Here is an 18,677-nt window from a genome sequence, read left to right on the forward strand (position 1 = left end):
ATCATGGTAAGCATCTCCATCATTTGTTATGATGCTGCCAAGGTACGTGAACTTGTCCAGCTCTTCAAGCTTTGACTCGCCAAGTCTGATGGGGACACCCTTTGCCTTATATCCCACTCGCATAATTTTAGTCTTATCCAAGTTTATGCGGAGGCCAATTTTGGGTGCCTCTCTGTCTAGGCTCTCCGTCATTTCTTGAATGCATTTATTTGTAGCCCCGAGTAGTGCAACATCATCAGCAAAGTCCAAGTCCATCAATCGGAGTTGTTCATGCCATGGAATACCAAAGGCAGTCTGGTTCATTGCTCTCCTCATTATGTAGTCGATGGCTAGGAGGAAAAGGAAGGGAGATAAGATGCACCCCTGTCTCACACCTGTCTCGATTGTAAAAAACTCTGTTGTTCCCTCTTCTGTTTTAATGCAGCAACTAGACTGACTGTAAAGGCGTCGTAGGATCTGGACGAATTTTTCTGGGATACCGTATTCTCTAACTATTTTCCATAGTGATTCTCGGTGGACACTATCAAACGCTTTTTTGAAGTCCACAAAACTGATCATTAGCCGTTGTTGGTACTCAAGACTTTGTTCTATGATATTTCGTAAAACGAAAATCTGCTCTGTACATGATCTGCCTCTTCGGAAGCCTGCTTGTTCTTCTCTGAGCCTTTCATCTACAGACTGTTGAAGCCGTCTCAACAAAACAGTGCTGAAAACTTTGCCTGGGACAGAGAGGAGAGTAATGCCCCTCCAGTTGTTGCAATCTGCCAAGTTGCCCTTTTTTGGAAGCTTTACAATCACTCCCTTTTGCCAGTCCTCTGGGACTTTTGAAGTTTGCCAACAGAGATTTAAGAGATCAGTCATTCTGTTAACAATGCACTGTCCCCCATATTTTAGCATTTCTGCTGATATCATGTCTAGTCCTGGTGCTTTGTTATTCTTTAGCACTGCTATGGCCATGGTAACCTCCTCAGCAGTTATTGGGTCTGTTATAAGAGAGATAATATTAAGCTCAACCAATATTTCTTCTATGAAAACCTTTGCCCTTCTCACCTGCATGTAAAAAAAAAACAACCTAATTCAGATCTAGAATAGATCTAGATCTGTAAGCAGCTTCATAAAGTTATTTTTTAATGTGCATAGGGATATTTAAAGGTATTTTATCAACCCCACAGAATTGTAGGCTGTGAAATACTAGATCTAGATCTGTACAAAGTTAGCTTAGAACAGCCAATTTTTGCGCCCCCCCCCCCCCCCTCTTTTTAATTTTAGATTCCATAAATAAGAAATAGCTGCTTTTTAGTAGAATAAATGTCATAAACTGGGATTTTATAAAAGAATTGAGACTCATTTTACATTTGAGTAAAAATCAATAATAGTAGGTAATCATCTCACTCTATTTGTTCCACAAAAAGAACTAACTAGCAATAGTGTTTATTGGAACATATTTGAAGAAAGTTGATGGGAAGGGATGGCACCCTGAGCTACCGTACCAGGTGCCACAGACACTGTCTGGGAGGTTTCCATTCTGTTTTTAGGTGATCACTTGGATCTCTACTCTACTTATTCCAGAAGAGTTTTATCCTGTGTTGTCCTGTTTGTGGAAAAAAAGCCAAATTATTTTTTTACAATTTTATTAATTTTAACGATCAAAACAAGACTATGGCTTAAATATTCCTCGTCCATTGGTGACTTCAATGGGGGATCACACAAACTCTCTTTGTAATCTTGTTATTTCTATATATATATATTACAAACTTGTATAATAAAATTGATACTGTAAATATGTGCATAAAGTAGATTTATAATTTTCTATGATTTTATAGGATAGAGTTCTTAAATGAGTTTTTAAAGTTGTTTTTTTATTATTAAAATGACTGTTTTTTTTATTAGAATGTTTGAGCTCCAGTTTTCATGTATTTTTATTGTTAAAATGATGTCTTTTTTTTATTAGAGTGTTTGTGATTTCAAATTTTTTATTTGACCATTCCTGTTCCAGCCCAAGACTTCAGAGGGCCTAACTATAACTATTAATAGAACCTCCACCCGTATTGCTGACCAAACTGAAACAGATCCAGTTTATATTAATATGGCTTGCCAAACTGTGAGTGATTTAACAATATTTCTAGTCTTATTTTAAGCTTATCATCAACATGCTATTTTATTATTTCTATATTTCAAGTTTTTTTTTTATTATTAAAATGACTGTTTTTTTTATTACAATGTTTGAGCTCTCTATTTTTTTGTTTGTTTGACAACACCAGATCCAGCCCAAATCTTCAGAGTGCTTTATTGAAATCATCTATAAAATACATACAAACAATGCTGTCTGAATTGTGAGTCATGTTTAAAAATCCTAATTTTAGATTTATCATTTTTTGCTATATTTATTATTTCTATATGCTACAAACTATTATAAAAAAGTTCCTATAGGGTAATATGTGTGTTTGTGTAAAGTAGTTGATTTTTTTTTTTTAATAATCTTATAGGATAGATAGTGTTCTTAATGGCTGTCCAGTTTTCATGTTATTTTATTGTTAAAATGACTGTCTTTTTTTATTAGAGTGTTTGTGATCTCAAATTTTTTATTTCACCATTCCAGTTCCAGCCCAAGACTTCAGAGAGTCAAACTGCAACTGTTAGTCAAACCTCTACCTGTGTTGCTGACCAAACTGTAAGTGATTTAACAATATTTGTAAAGTCTTATTTCAAGTTTATCAACATGCTGTTTTTTATAATTGTATTTGCCTCAGGCTAATATAAAAAAAAATCCTACATAATACTGTGTTTGTGCACAAAGTGAAGTTATCATTTTTTATGATTTTATAGGATAGAGTTCTCTAAAGTTTGTTCAGTGAATTAATCTCCATTCTTTGATTTTCTTGTTTGAACATTCCACAGCTTAATGGTTCCAAATGCCCAACTGAAACTGATCCAGTTTATATTAATATGGCTTGCCAAACTGTGAGTGATTTAACAATATTTGTAAAGTCTTTCAAGTTTTATATAAACATGCTACTATTTTTATATGCCACAATCTTAAGAAATACTAAGACTACACATAAATACAACAGACACAACATAGAAAGTTCATTCAGCGACTACACACAGGCATCTTGGTCCTATTCATGTTTCCTGATCAACGAGTGGCATTGATATAGTCTGAACGAGTGAGGTACGCACGAGTTTTTGTACCGCTCTGTTCTTGTTTTGATTGACAGTTGTCGCCCACTTCACGACTACCTGACATAGTTCTGATGGAGCGGGTGGCTGTTGTCTTCCAAGATTTTTTCAATTTTCCTTAGACACTTTTGTTCAAAAAGTTCCTTTAAATGTGGCAATGTTGTGAGTGTAATTTTTGATGCCCTTTTTATGATGGTTACTACACGGCTACATGTTCCACTACATATTATTGTGTGTGTGTGTGTATATATAAAAAAGAGCTATTCAATTCTACGATTTTATAGTATAGAAAGAGTTCTTTACAAAATGCCCAGTCATCTCAAAACATTTATTCCTTAAGATGAGGTGGAAAAAAAATATACATTGACAAAAAAAATTTAGTGCAAAAAAAACAGAAAAATTGCATTCTACATCAAAACATTATTTTGACATCCTAGTCCAATCTTACAGGATGACATGGGGATGGGCCAGGTTTGTGCATAGGACCATCATGACATCTGTTACAAAGTGTGTACCACATGACCAAGTACCCATCCAATTAATGCTACTCTATAGAAAATTAAACGTGATGTCACTTATATGTTATTTTTTTTTACACTCACTCCATCTGTCTGTATGGTAAAAAGTTTGTACACATTTTTTCTCGTACACCTAATCTCTGGTCAAGCTGAAATTTTGCAAAATTATTTCCTTTACATGAGAACACAAGAATCAATAAAAAAAATTAACCAATTAGTTAATTAACTATTGCTACCGTAATTAATTATTTTGTTAGGTATCTATAGCAAAAAAAAGAAATCATACTTGACAGATGTTGTGGTATACGTTGAATTAGTCCCCCTCAGAACTCCTGAGACATCAGTGAACATTATTTTTATGCATTTCAATAACAATCATGGAATCATTCACCTAGATAGTCCCTCCCCCTTTCACAACTGGTCCAAACAAGTGATAGGATCATAGCACATTGAGAAAGCTAAACAAAAACAATTGGTCAAAATATTTCTAATTGCACAGATTTACTATGTCTTGGCCATTCATATAATTACATGACTGATCCAAACTAACTGATACAATCACACTTAAATATAAGCTTTGTTTTTTTTTAAAGTATATTTTATGTTTTTTTTTGTTTGTTTTTTTAATTAAAATGACTTGCTTTTATTAGTCTTTGATATCACTAAATTTTGTTTTTAACCTATCCACAGACTGTCAATGACATGAAATGAATAAATGAAAACATTTGAGCAGCCTTAAATATACTGAAATTTTATTCTACAAAAATGTAACTTCCTTTAGAATGAAAAAAAAACAAGTTTTGGGCAATTATATGGAAAAAAAAACAAGTTTGGGACAATTTTTAAAAAATGTCTGATTCAGGTCTTTTTGAATGATTGTTGTATTTTTTAAATTTTAAAATATTTTTTTTTATGTGTTTTAGATCTATATGTTATCACTGCAAAATTGAGTTGTTTAATTTCATATGCATAAGTCTTGTTAAGTTGTTCAGTATTTCATAGAGATATTTCCTTTTGATACCATCATAAGCGATTTAAGTTGATGTACTAGTACATTGTTTTCTTGACATTTTTTTAAGTTTGTATTTATTTTATGAGTGCTGCTTTCAATCTGTTAGTATTACTTCTTCCAAAATTCTTGATATTGGTTAGTCTAATTGTGAATTCAGGTTTTTTCCTCCATTTTTAGTAGCTCTGTTGTAATTTTGGTCCTCTCCTGGTGCTTCTAATTTTTTTATTTCTGATGTTTAAATTAGAGTTGGTGAGTTTATAGTGTTTGTAGGTTTATTGTGTTGGTGGCTGTTCATATTTTCCTTTGTCTCCATCTTGTTTTATTTAGGAACTCCTCAAAGTATTCAGCCCATTTGTCAATGACCCTTCTGTTTTTTTTGTGACGAGGACACCATTATAGTTCTCGTACATGTGTGATCTTGCTTGAAATCCATTCTTGTTATTCCTTATTTTCATGCCCATTCCTCTCGCATCAAGGTTCTCAATGAGTGATCTTTGTTTTTATTTCATTGCCTCATTTTTATTCTTTCTGACAGATTTTGTAACCCTTCGCCTTGCTTCCTTGTACTGCTTTCTGGTTTCTTTCTTTAGCATTATTTGTCTGTTCAATATGCCTGCATTCTGTATGTCAGATTCTCCTTTTCTTTTGCTTAAATCCAACCATGTCATTTGCTTTACTTTTAATAGCACGTTGTTGTTTTTTTATTGCTCATTTGTTATAATTAGGATTACCCACAGGCTACGTCTGTTGTTGTGCTTCAACAATTTATCTTTTGATCTGTGAATTCTAGTGTATGCCTCATTTAATTGGAGTGGCCAGCTTTAAATTCCTTCCCATACACACTTCTGGCCTGTGAACTGTTCTCACGTAACATTTTGACCCAATATCCCCCATCCAATTTCAATACTCTTCTAAGATATTACTTTGAATTAGAGCGGCTCACTTATATTGATCTCCCACACACAAACACATCCTTCTGGCGTTTTTTTTTTTACCACCACCCCAACACACAATAAAATATCTATATGTGCTTTTTCTTTTTAAAACATTTTACACACATAAAACTAAATTTTTGTCCTAGCTTTGATAGAAAAAAAAAGATTGTTTTCATATAATGTCTACAAAAACAAGTTAGGGGCCACATACTGCCATTGAAATTTACTTTCAAAAGGAGTTTTTTTTTTAAATGGTGATTAAAACAGAAAGAAGTATAAAATTGTCTTTTTGTTATAGCAACTTGAAGATAAAATTGGGAATGAAACATCATTTTGGGAAGTTTTAATTGCTGTAGTTTCCATTTGTGAACTGGCTTAGTTGTTCTAGAGCAGGGGTTCTCAACCTGTGGGTCGCGACCCCCTTGTGTGTTGCCTAAGACCATCGAAAATTTGGATTGTTTTTATCTATTCTTTTGCTGTGTGTGTGTGTGTGTGGGGGGGGGTTGCGGCCGAGTGGGGGATTCTAAAAAGGGGTCGCCAAGCTGGAATAACCTGCCCAGTGTGCAGCCGAACATTCCGGGCTCACATAGGTCTCACCAGCCACATGAGGAGGCATAAAACCCCAGTGCAAAGCCCTCAGCCCCCTGGATGACAAAGTGGTCATCATCGAACCACGATGGACGAACTATATATACAGCGGCTAGGCAACTGGTTCACAAAACATATGTGATTTGTGATGTTTTAACTGTCCAATAGACTAGAAGATTTGTATTTAACTTCAAACACTCATCTATCCTGGAGTCTGGTTGAGAACTGCTGTTCTAGAGACAAGTTAAGTAATAACAAGTTAAATTTGTATTTTTTTTAGTTCACCACAATCGGGGGGTACCGTAACTAGTGAAAGGTGAGGGAATCAGTAAGTGCCCTTAGAATTATACTCTAGATTGTAATTGTCCTTTTCCAATGCTGTTAGATGTGTTAGGAATTCTTAAGTTTCTGCATCAAGTGGGTCTATCGTGACATTTTGATTATCATATTGCTGTGCTACTTTGGTTATTGTATATTTTACTTTTACTCTTTGTCTAAATTTAGCTTTGGCTACTAGATGGTCTGCATCTGTTTCTCTGAAACTTCTTACATGAAAGACATCAAATCTACATCTTTTATTTATGATTATCCATATATGATCTATTTGATTTTTCCATCAGGTGAGATCCATGTTGCTTTGTACATTTTCTTATGCTGGCATTTAGTGCTACAGATAGACATTCCTTTTCCTCAGGCCAAACCCAGTAATGTTAGGTCATTATTATTTGCCTCTTCATATAAGTTTTCTTTCCTGATTATTGGTCTGAAGGCAAATTCTTTTCCAATTTTGGCATTGAAATCTCCTAGAACTATTTTGATGTCCTGCAGTGTTGCCTTGTCATAAATTCTTCTAGTCCATCATAGAAGGCTTATTGTGTGATCAATGCTTTTTCCTTCAACGTTTAGGGCATTTTATTATAGCCTAAACATTTTTTTTAAAATTAACTTTATATTATTCATATTTGTTTTAGCTTTCCCAACAATATTTTTTTTTATATGACTGTTGTTAACCCTGCGCACAACCAGCTGGGGGTGGCCTATTAAGCTCTCTGGATAGCTGCCTTTACTTTCAGTTAAGGTGCCATAATCTTTGTGGATCCTTCCTTTTCATACAGGCAGCAGGTTCGATTTTGGTATACCATAAGTATTTTATTTCTTCGATATTTGCCATATCTGAAGAGCATTCCCCTATTTGCCACCTGAGTAAAAGTTTGATGGGAGATCAAAGACTCCAGATGAGAAAAGTTCCAGCTTGATTGTGATCCTTCAGTTGTGAAACTACTATATGGAAATGAATCCCTGTGCAATGGCAATGGTCGAAACTATATCTCCTCAGCAGTTTCCCTCTCTCCAAGCAACTGATCTAGATCCAAAGGAACAGCAAGTGTCGATACAAGATCAGTGGCCTCACAGGCTTTATACTATTGTCTTTCTACTTCTGCTGATGAATTTCAGAATTATGGCCCTTGAAGGCCTGATTGTTAATTTGTTTACCAACATTGCATTGCACTATATAAAATTATTTTATAACTTTTTTTTTTTCGCATATTAACTTCGAACATTTACTTTTTAAAAATTAATGTAGCCAGGATATCTGGACAGTTATTTTGTAGGGATACTGTTTGAGTCACAGCTTTTCTGGAATGTTACTTGCGAGTTGCATAATGAAACTATCTATGTGAGGAAATAAAGTACTAAGGTTATTACCTGAATGTAAGGCTTGTTATTTACCTAAAATTAGGATGAACTATTTGTTATGAACTATTTGTTATGAATTATTTGTTGTGATTAAAATTTTGAAACAGTTCCCTCTTCTGTCATTTCTTTGTGGAGTTTTGTCTGTATTTGTTTACACCAAACTCAAATACCAGCATACAGCTGTTTAGTAATCTGCAGGAACAAGTTTTCGCCAGCATCATACACTGTTTTGTAATTACATGAATTATAGAGTACTTGCTTACAGAAATAATATAATATAGATGAATCAACATTATTAAGGTGTACGGTACATTGAATAAAATAACTGATGAAGAAGACAACATAGCAAATTTTAAAATACTGTGGAAACAATCCTGTAATAATTTCACTGAAGACAAACAAATGATATACAATGAATGGCAATGCCTTCAATTTCCAAGATTAAAGATGAATGCGAACCCAGTCATGACCTGTATATTTTTCCACACCTGGTGCAGACAGGGCCATCTGGTGTGGGGTCTAGTTAAGTTTTCTTTATAGAATTATAAATAAATTAATAGGCAAATCAGAATCAGGTGATAAGGTATTAGATACTTCTGGTCAATGATTTTAAAAATAAAATTGGAAAGCTCATTTACTTTAAAAGACACAAAACAAACTAGTGCAGCAAACTATAGACAAGACACAAAACAAACTAGTGCAGCAAACTATAGACTAACTATAAATGGAAAAGGCAACACATTATATAAAGAACTTGAAACTGTTTAATAAAAGAAATAAAAACAAGCAACATAATTTATCTCTAGATCCAGAATTATAAGAGGATGTACAAAATGTTCCTCATAATGATAAGGACAAGGAGGCTCATTATCTAAGGCCGGCCCTGGTTACATGTTTTAGAGGTCTATTATTTCATGCACAGTACACCAACGATTGCTTCATTATGATTGATAGATTGCTTCATTATAATTGATTTCCTTGTGTAAACAATGCTTAAAATGGTATAAAGATAAGAAATAGACAAAAACTAAAAAAAAATTCCGAGGGTAAGTACTTTATCTACCTAAGAGTCTTGTACTTTAGCTACCTAATAGACATTTGTACTTTATCTACTTAATAGACATTTGTACTTTATCTACCTAATAGACATTTGTTTTAATATAAAGAAAAAACGCAATACAAAAACAATATATCCAAATAGTGTATAAAGAGATGGCTTGCAGAATTGTCTCTAGAAGAACAATATTTACAGCACATCAATGGCTGTGTCTGGCAGATACTACGGCTAGTACACAGCTGTGGACTTAAATCTGGTTCTCCTAGTACACACTCTGTTAAAAGTAAACAGATAATTATACATTACTTTCATCATGTCTCGACTACTGTAAACAGTACTGCTTCTTGCACGACTTAATCAAAGGAAGATATGTTGACCTCTAGTTCCTTTGATGGATTATGGGCAGGACATGGCCTAAATTGTGCGATGTGTCAAAAAATACAAATACCTCTAGCTCACAAAACAAAATTTAAGCAACCGATAAAGTGGATTAGTTTAAATAAGGAAACAACAAACCTATGGACTGAACAGAATACCGACAAATAAACATTTCCAATACATGGTTGAATATTTTTTGTTATTATAAAGAAAAAAATTACTTCAATAAAACAGGAAACGAGGCATTTCGTGTTTTGTAGAAACCTCATTTAATGGTTATGTCTGCGCTGAATGGCTGATTGTGGCAAAATATGTTGGTCCCAGTTAGGGCTACGTAGCCACGTGAAATACTGCACTACTCATTATTCTTCAGACTCGAAGACAAGCTTTATTATTATTATTATAAACCTCATTAAAATTTCTTATTGTAAACAAAGTTTCTACCATAACTGACATCATGATAATTGTTTCCACTTACAAGAGCTAAGGCAAATTAAGCAGATCGAAATATCTAGGCCTACTGTATATTTTGTTTTTTTATAGTTCTAATGTTTTAATTGGTGTAACGCACAAAATGTAAGACACATTTCCTAATGGATAATAAAGATTATTATTATTCTCTCGACAATATTACTGGCCACCAAAAGGCAGGAAAGCCGCCATAGCTTTGTGTGGTCTGTCAGACTGTCCTTTCCTCAACCTGTGACACTTATAGAAAATCTTGTGAAAATCTGATTTTACAGCTTGGAAAATCTCTTTTGCTTAGGCTACTTTATGATTTCTGAAAGTAAACCGTTTTTATTGTTATAATAATTATGCAAGCCGGTTTTTCATAAAAATGCATAATGATACACAATCTTTGATATATAAAGATACACACTATTTTATTTCCAGGGATACATATGAGTCTATATTGAATGAAAGTACAGGTACAATCTTTTAATTAACTTCTCTTGACTCAAAATATTTTTACGTATATAGAAGATCGTTTAATGGCTATGTATCTTTTATAAAACACATTTCTTAGACAAAGGAATAGTTTAAAGCTTAGAACCAAGATACAAATCGCAAATCACTTACACTACCAAAAGCTCAAACGTCAGATAAAAGACATGTAATAAAACATGAATGGCTGCTTAATCATTTGTTATGCGTTCTGGGCTGTCGTTCGGTGGTCTCGATCTTCATGAGTGCAAACCCTGCCCGCTGCCTTCCCCCTTCGTCCTGCGGGAGGTTTGGGCCAGGATGTAGTTCATCTTCAAAACTGAATAAGCATTCGAAAAATGTTAAATGTATTTACACACATTTTGTTACAAAATTTCCTACCGTTGGGGACGTTAATTGTGTGGTACTTGTATTTGCAGACTTGTAATGTAACGAGCAATAGTGACAGCATAGTGATGACTTTGTCTGGCAGACACTAGTGTTAGTGCACAGTTCTCGCCTCAAGTCTAGATCTCCTGGTTCACATTCTGTAGACAATATTAAAAAATACATACTATATCATCAAGAATGTCTCCAGTGCTCTTCTATTTGTGACTTGCAGCATACATTATTTTTTTCTAAATGTTTAGCAACTAATGAAAAAAGATTAGGCTAAGGGATTAGTTGGGGCAGGTACGATTAAAACAGCAATTTCGTGTATTTTAACATCACAAATATCTTTAAGCGAAAACAACTTTTGTAGTCTACACAATTGAAACAATAATTTGCATTATTTTAATTACAATTATACACGTCACATTCTTTGAACACAATTTAAAAACTTTAATGCACGCCGCATCACAATGATACTCTCTCTGTAATATACACAGTGGTATAGAGTTGGTATAGACTGATATACCATTTGATAAGCAATAATACACATTAATTCACAATTTTACATTCTTTGAAGCAGAAAAATATACTGCCTTTTTAAAGCGTGGATTGGACTTATAGTCATAGTCGAGTTCATAGAAAACCAGAAACGTGTTCGTATTCAACCACGAGGGAGGAGCTATGTATACATATACACACACAATTACACAATAACACAGTCACGATCGAAAGACTACAATATTGTAACGTCACTCTTTCTATCCAGGCTTTATGCAAACACTTCACAACCTACTCAACTTCACAATTCGGGCGCCATAAAACTTAATTAATGTCTAATATCTCTATGAATTGTAGGTGTCACTTCAAAAAAGGAATCAATTAGTCAATACTGTACAATTAGTAACACGAAACAGTGTCTGTAGAAATGCTTAACCGTACTGTACTGATGTATAAACTCTGTACTGATGTATCAAACTCTGTACTGATGTATCAAACTCTGTACTGATGTATCAAACTCTGTACTGTTGTATCAAACTCTGTACTGTTGTATCAAACTCTGTACTGTTGTATCAAACTCTGTACTGTTGTATCAAACTCTGTACTGATGTATCAAACTCTGTACTGATGTATCAAACTCTACTGGCCTCTCAGCCTCGTCCTTTACTGTAATGGATTCAACTGGGCGACTTCACACTGGACTTGACTGTAATGGATTCAACTGGGTGACTTCACACTGGACTTGACTGTAATGGATTCAACTGTGTGACTTCACACTGGACTTGACTGTACTGGATTCAACTGGGCGACTTCACACTGGACTTGACTGTAATGGATTCAACTGGGTGACTTCACACTGGACTTGACTGTACTGGATTCAACTGGGTGACTTCACACTGGACTTGACTGTAATGGATTCAACTGGGTGACTTCACACTGGACTTGACTGTACTGGATTCAACTGGGTGACTTCACACTGGACTTGACTGTACTGGATTCAACTGGGTGACTTCCCACTGGACTTGACTGTAATGGATTCAACTGGGCGACTTCCCACTGGACTTGACTGTACTGGATTCAACTGGGTGACTTCACACTGGACTTGACTGTACTGGATTCAACTGGGTGACTTCACACTGGACTTGACTGTACTGGATTCAACTGGGTGACTTCACACTGGACTTGACTGTACTGGATTCAACTGGGTGACTTCCCACTGGACTTGACTGTAATGGATTCAACTGGGCGACTTCCCACTGGACTTGACTGTACTGGATTCAACTGGGCGACTTCACACTGGACTTGACTGTAATGGATTCAACTGGGCGACTTCACACTGGACTTGACTGTACTGGATTCAACTGGGCGACTTCCCACTGGACTTGACTGTACTGGATTCAACTGGGCGACTTCACACTGGACTTGACTGTAATGGATTCAACTGGGCGACTTCACACTGGACTTGACTGTACTGGACTAAATGTAACTCGTGAATCTGAACCGTCATGACCTTCTCTCTTTTTATAGGGTCGTCGAAGGCCTTCTCGAAAGCGAAAGAACATTGCCATTCCTTCTGGATGATCATATGAACCGAGGAATCGCCCCTCGCCACAGTTGAAAGTTCGTCCAGGTCTGGCCTTAGATTAAAGGTAGCCTCGCACAGGACTCAAAAAATGTTTAGAGAAAAAATAGCAAAACTTGAACCAAATCTCAAACTAACAGAAGTCTATAGTTCAATGTCTACTGGTCTAGCTCTAAGCTCTACATCATCCAGATCAAATCTCAAACTAACAGAAGTCTATAGCTCAATGTCTGATGGTCTAGCTCTGAATCATCCAGATAGAATCTCAAACTAACAGAATGTCTACTGGTCTAGCTCTAAGCTCTACATCATCCAGATCAAATCTCAAACTAACAGAAGTCTATAGCTCAATGTCTACTGGTCTAGCTCTAAGCTCTACATCATCCAGATCAAATCTCAATCTAACAGAAGTCTATAGCTCAATGTCTACTGGTCTAGCTCTAAGCTCTACATCATCCAGATCAAATCTCAAACTAACAGAAGTCTATAGCGCAATGTCTGATGGTCTAGCTCTGAATCATCCAGATAGAATCTCAAACTAACAGAATGTCTACTGGTCTAGCTCTAAGCTCTACATCATCCAGATCAAATCTCAAACTAACAGAAGTCTATAGCTCAATGTCTACTGGTCTAGCTCTAAGCTCTACATCATCCAGATCAAATCTCAATCTTACAGAAGTCTATAGCTCAATGTCTACTGGTCTAGCTCTAAGCTCTACAATATTACATTATTCCATCTTGGATTCTTCTCTCTAACACTTTCAACGCGCATTCGCAGGAAGCAGTACGAAGCAGTAAATGGCCTAATTTGTTTTACATACGTCGGTGCAAAAGAAAACGAAAAACTAATTAACCAAATTTGTTAATTAACTATTGGTAATTAATTACTTTGTTTGGTATCTGAAACAATGTAAATAAATAGTACTTGATTGAAGTCGTGGTATAAGCTCCTTTATATTAGGCTGCTGTCTGAGGCTTAGTATGGTTACCGCGTTGGCTTGAGAAGCCTGAGAAGGCTTTAGCCCCAAAGTTCGGTCGTTACCTTTTTTTTTTAAGTACACTTTAAAAGCGATCACCCAGATACCCCGTTCTTTCTCCTTCTTTCCAACCGGTTGATAAAAGTGATAGGATCATAGTGTATTGAGAACGCTAAACAAAAACATTTGGTATAAAATATATTTAATCGCAGATGTATTAATGTTAGTCTAGCTCTATTACAAATTTAATTACATGACTGATCCAAAATAATTGATCATATTAATATAAGCTTTGTTTTTTTTAAAGTATTTTTTTAACGTCACATTTACTACCAATACATTGCCTACTAGTTTTGGGTGAAGTGGATGGTATCAATGGTCTCGTTGTCGTGGTACTTGTAGTTGCAGACGTGTAATATGACGAGCAGTAGTGACAGCACTGTGTTGGCTGTATTAGGCAGACGCTAAAGTTAGTGCACAGTTCTGGTCTCAAGTCTTGATCTCCTTGTTCACAATCTGTACCGTATTTTAAAAAAATACATTACAAGACTATATCTTGAATGCTCCAAAAAAAAAAAAGAGCGGCTTTTGCAAAGTACAGATTTATTGTTTTAGATTCGCATACATAAAATGCTTGGCAACAAAGAAGAAGAATTATGCTAAATAAGGCCTGGGAAATGTAACAAAAGAAAAACCTGTAGACATAAAAGTATTTAAAGATAAGCATGTCAAAATACTGGTAAACTGCAGAAATCAGATCCCCACACACACACAAAAATAATTAAATTTTCAACATTGCCAAATCTTTGCCACATTCCTTGTCGTAGATCCGAGAATGAATGTGAGAAAAAACAACGTGTTCAAACTTTTTACCAGACAGACAAGTGAATCGATAGAAAATAAAATATGAGAGCCTAAGTTTAGAGACTAAGCGACTATAGAAATAATATAAAATAACATTATACCTTGTTATATTAGAGGGATTTCTAATGGTGCGAAAGTTACGCTGAGCAGGGCACGTATCCCGTGTGGGGGACGAACGTATGCCAAAAGCAGTCTTTTTTGGTGAGCTAAAAGGTGGTCGACGTAACAGAGGCGCCCCATGGAAACGCTTGAAAGACCAGCTTAGGCGCTAACTTGCCCTAGCTGACATAGAACAGAGTACCTGGTTGCATGCAGCCTCAGAACAAGACAGCTGGAGGTCACTCACAAAGGCCGCGGGATACACATTTGAAACTGATCTTCGGACTCGAAGATAAGCCTTATTATATTAAACGAGGGGATAATGACAACTGACCATGCAGCCACCTTCGAGGCCCTAAACATCCCTAAGAATATTCTCGCTACCTGTTAGTGGGCAATACAGCTGCAAACCTACAATATCACCTTGTAAAATGTCCAGTAGATAATCGACGCCGTAAGCGCCATTATCCAGACAATTTATTGGGAACGAATTTATTCAACGACCAGGCATGGACCAAAGTCTTGTCTGAGGGTTCCACAATGGCAGCGATCATAACTACGATTGGATCGTCCCATATACGTGGCGCCTGTCGTTCCCGTACCCCGCCCGGAAATGTCTTCATGTTCTTGTACTGTAACCACAACAATACAGTGTGAGAACCACCGCTCCAGTTACATCCTCACATTGAGTGAGATACAAAAAAAAAAGATATTAGGATATCAAAGTAGAATTAAGAAATCTTTAACTACAAATCCCGAAACTAAAAAGTGTAGCTAGAAGAAGAGACGATTCAATTTGTACTGATAAGGACTCCTATGTATGGCTACTTATCGACTCTTGCCCCTTGTGAATACATATTTTAAAGTGCTTCAAAGTCTTATGAGTAATTAAGAGCGACTGCAAATCCGAGTAGCTATTACGAAAACGCATATATATCAGGATGTCACTAATCGAGAACATCAAAGCTCACCCAGCTTTCTCATTTCTATCAAGAATTGCATAGAATCCTAAATGCTGCCGATAAAATCATTGGCAAAAAAAAAAAAAAAACCATTCGGGCAGCTACAAGCTAAAAAGATTCTAGAAATAAAAGGTCATCCTTTGGGTCAGGATTTTGTGATTTTACCATCACTAAAGAGATACAAAACACCGATAGCAAAGATAAACAGACACAAAAAAATCCTTTGTTCACCTGGCAATCAAATTATTAAATAGAAACAATCTGATAGAAACTTTTCGCAAGAATTGCATATGAACGCCTGATAGTACTTATTGTTAAAAACTAGGAGTTCATACATCCCATTAAATGTCAACAAAGTTTCCTACCTTTAATTGAAGTGAATAGCACAAGGGGATTTACTGTCGTGGATCTTTTAGGTGTGCTTCTTCTGGTGCTGTACGTTGGGGTAAAGGGGGTGCCATAGTTACACGTGCCGCAGCAATCCACTTGAGAATTCAAGCAGTGATCTTTTGTACAATCGATGATTCTATCTCCGTATTCACAGCCTAAAGTGGTACGATCTCAAATTTAAATTAGGCCTATTTGGAGAATTCTTTTAAAAAAGTATTTCTGGTGTGTAAAGTTATGAACTATCGATTCGCAGTGTGTTTTAATAGAGCATATATGGCGCACAAATTGCTGAGGAAAATAGAACAGCGCTGGCAGAAGAAAAACGCCAGAGAAGAAAAGCAAGGCCAATGACACTAGCTCCAGCTGGAATAACCTGCCCAGCGTGCAGCCAAACATTCCGGGCTCACATAGATCTGACCAACCACATGAGGAAGCACAAAACCCCAGTGCAAAACCACGATGGACGAACTATAAAATATGTATGTGTTTTTTTTTTGGCATTGCACTATGAAAATTGTCAACTCTTTTAATAATTATGGATTGGTATAGATAATTATCACCATTTGGTACAGAGGCGGACTGAGTGTCAAAATCAGCCAGGCATTACTTACTATTGGCCAACATTTTGAGTGCCATATCATAGGTTTTGTAACGAATCTCCCATATCCAGGCTCTCTGCAAACCGCACCACACGACACGACAAACTTAAAGAACCTCACCTCAGGGCTCCAAAATAACAGTAACATTTTAATTTCAAATACATCACAATTGGCAATAACTGAATGTCCAAAAACCTAGTCTTACTCCGGACTTCACACACCTTGCTGGTTCTGACTTCGCCTCGTACTGGTCACATTGCGAGGTAACGTGAAGTGAAATGATTCTGTACTCGTTGAGGAAATCATAGCAATCACCACATTTTTTGTCATAGGAGTTACTTTCATACGGCTTGCTATTGATGTTACAGAAGGCACCATCTTCACTAGCATGGCCATTGTAGCTGCGTATTTCGTGGCTCTGGGTTTCTACCACCTCGTTGAAAGTTTTCAGCTCGGGGCTCGTCATCTCTTCCACTGAGGTGTACATCTGTTCTACCCTGGCACAAGTCTCTTCTGTAAGTCACACTTGAACACATTCTAAAAGTCAGCCAACATTTGTTCTTTAGAAGTAATCAACAGCTCTACTACATCGGGCTCTAACTCGAACAGGTAGGTGTCCGGATCTTCACCTTCTTCAGTTAGCAATAGGAAGGAAAAAACCTCGCATTTACAGCTTTAGTTCTGAATAATGTATAAGTAGTTTCCTTTATTCGATATCAAACACAATAATTAATTGCCAATAATGAATTAACTAATGGGTTTATTTTTAATTGATTCATGTTTTCTTAGCTACAATGAATAATTATTCAAGTTTCCACTTGATACAAGAATAGGTGTTGGAGAAATAACATCTACATTTATCTAAGTAGACCAAAGCCTACATATTTAGCCATATATCTTAATTCTGAAGGATTACATTCCTCTAAGATACTCTAAGCGTTACTAGACATGGATTGACATGTATGGCATTATGTATGACGTAATAGATCATTGAAAGTGTGTATTGAGGTTTACCTTTCACGGGCCTAGACACATTGTTACACGTGTCACAACATGCTCGATAGCCAAGAGTAGAGTAACAGTTGCCCATAAAGTCATTGATAAACAAACTGCAAGAATAGCTCGGTCTGTCTCCAAATGCACAGTTTTCTAGAGAGAGTAAAATGTAACAGAGCTGCTCAAAAGATTCCTCAAGCGGACTAATTCAACTTAATGCCACCACATCTTTTAAGTACGATTTCTTTCCCTTATTTTAAAAAATAATTCATTATCAATAGTTAATTAACAGAGCTGCATTAACCATAGAGTAGCAGCAATAGCACAGTATTAAGATTTACTACTTCTAAAGAGAAAAGTATTGCTGGGAAAATTAAGTTAGCTTTATAATGTACATAAAGGTACATTGATGGCAGTTTTAAAAAATGTGTTTTACAATGGACACAACTGAAGCGACCATAATTTCAAAAATATTTGGCCTTTTATCGTACGGATGTGTCATGTAGTACCCCCATAGTACCAATAAAAAATAGTTTATTTTAAAAATCAATATTCAGTTCTGATTAGGTGAATAAGAAAAAGAATATTTAAGATCTTTAAGCTACACACCATCAAGTTGAGGAGCGTATGGGTCGCTGACACAATGTCCATTTATACAGACCTGAAACAAATACAGGTATTTAAAAATTCAATGATTAAAATTTCATAAACTGTGTGATAAATTACTTATTTTGATTCAAGATCTTACCAAGAAGAACATAAAAATACTTTTAAAAAAAACAACAAAAGTTATATTAAATGTAATTGAATCAATTAGTTAAAATCAGTCATGTAATTATAGACTGGGATTTTTAATTTCGGGCGCTTAAGGGGCATCTCTGAGTCCACCTAGCTCTAATGAGTACCTGACATTAGTTGAATAAAATTAAAGGCAGTTGGTCGTTGTACTGGCCACATGACACCTTCCTTAACCATAGGCCACAGAAACAGGTGACCTTAACAACATCTGAGATATAGACCGTATGGT

The 18,677-nt window shown here is 35.8% G+C and overlaps 1 protein-coding gene and 1 long non-coding RNA gene across 8 annotated transcripts in view; one reads left to right on the forward strand and one right to left on the reverse strand.

The window, feature by feature from the left end:
- Positions 1 to 1,591: 1,591 nt before the first annotated feature.
- Positions 1,592 to 3,035, forward strand: LOC129924801 (uncharacterized). The gene is made up of 4 exons (XR_008776734.1): positions 1,592 to 2,101; positions 2,262 to 2,333; positions 2,600 to 2,671; positions 2,899 to 3,035. It is a non-coding gene; the product is annotated as an uncharacterized LOC129924801 (long non-coding RNA).
- A 5,637-nt stretch (positions 3,036 to 8,672) lies between these two features.
- Positions 8,673 to 18,677, reverse strand: part of LOC129924798 (uncharacterized) — a 34,219-nt gene continuing 24,214 nt past the window's right edge. For 4 of the 7 annotated variants that reach the window (XM_056021998.1, XM_056021999.1, XM_056022000.1 and 1 more), the window contains 5 exons: positions 18,260 to 18,311; positions 17,669 to 17,803; positions 16,031 to 16,210; positions 14,089 to 14,256; positions 10,532 to 10,838 (listed from right to left, as the gene is read on the reverse strand). In XM_056021998.1, the coding sequence (XP_055877973.1) occupies positions 10,663 to 10,838; positions 14,089 to 14,256; positions 16,031 to 16,210; positions 17,669 to 17,803; positions 18,260 to 18,311 (711 nt within the window). In that variant the 3' untranslated portion in view covers positions 10,532 to 10,662. Of the gene's footprint in view, positions 9,263 to 10,428; positions 10,839 to 14,088; positions 14,257 to 16,030; positions 16,211 to 17,668; positions 17,804 to 18,259; positions 18,312 to 18,677 lie in introns of those variants that run through there. The other 3 variants (XM_056021995.1, XM_056021997.1, XR_008776724.1) reach the window with 3 other exon arrangements.

Source organism: Biomphalaria glabrata, chromosome 2, assembly GCF_947242115.1.
Source record: "Biomphalaria glabrata chromosome 2, xgBioGlab47.1, whole genome shotgun sequence".
NCBI classification, from domain to species: Eukaryota; Metazoa; Mollusca; class Gastropoda; family Planorbidae; genus Biomphalaria; species Biomphalaria glabrata.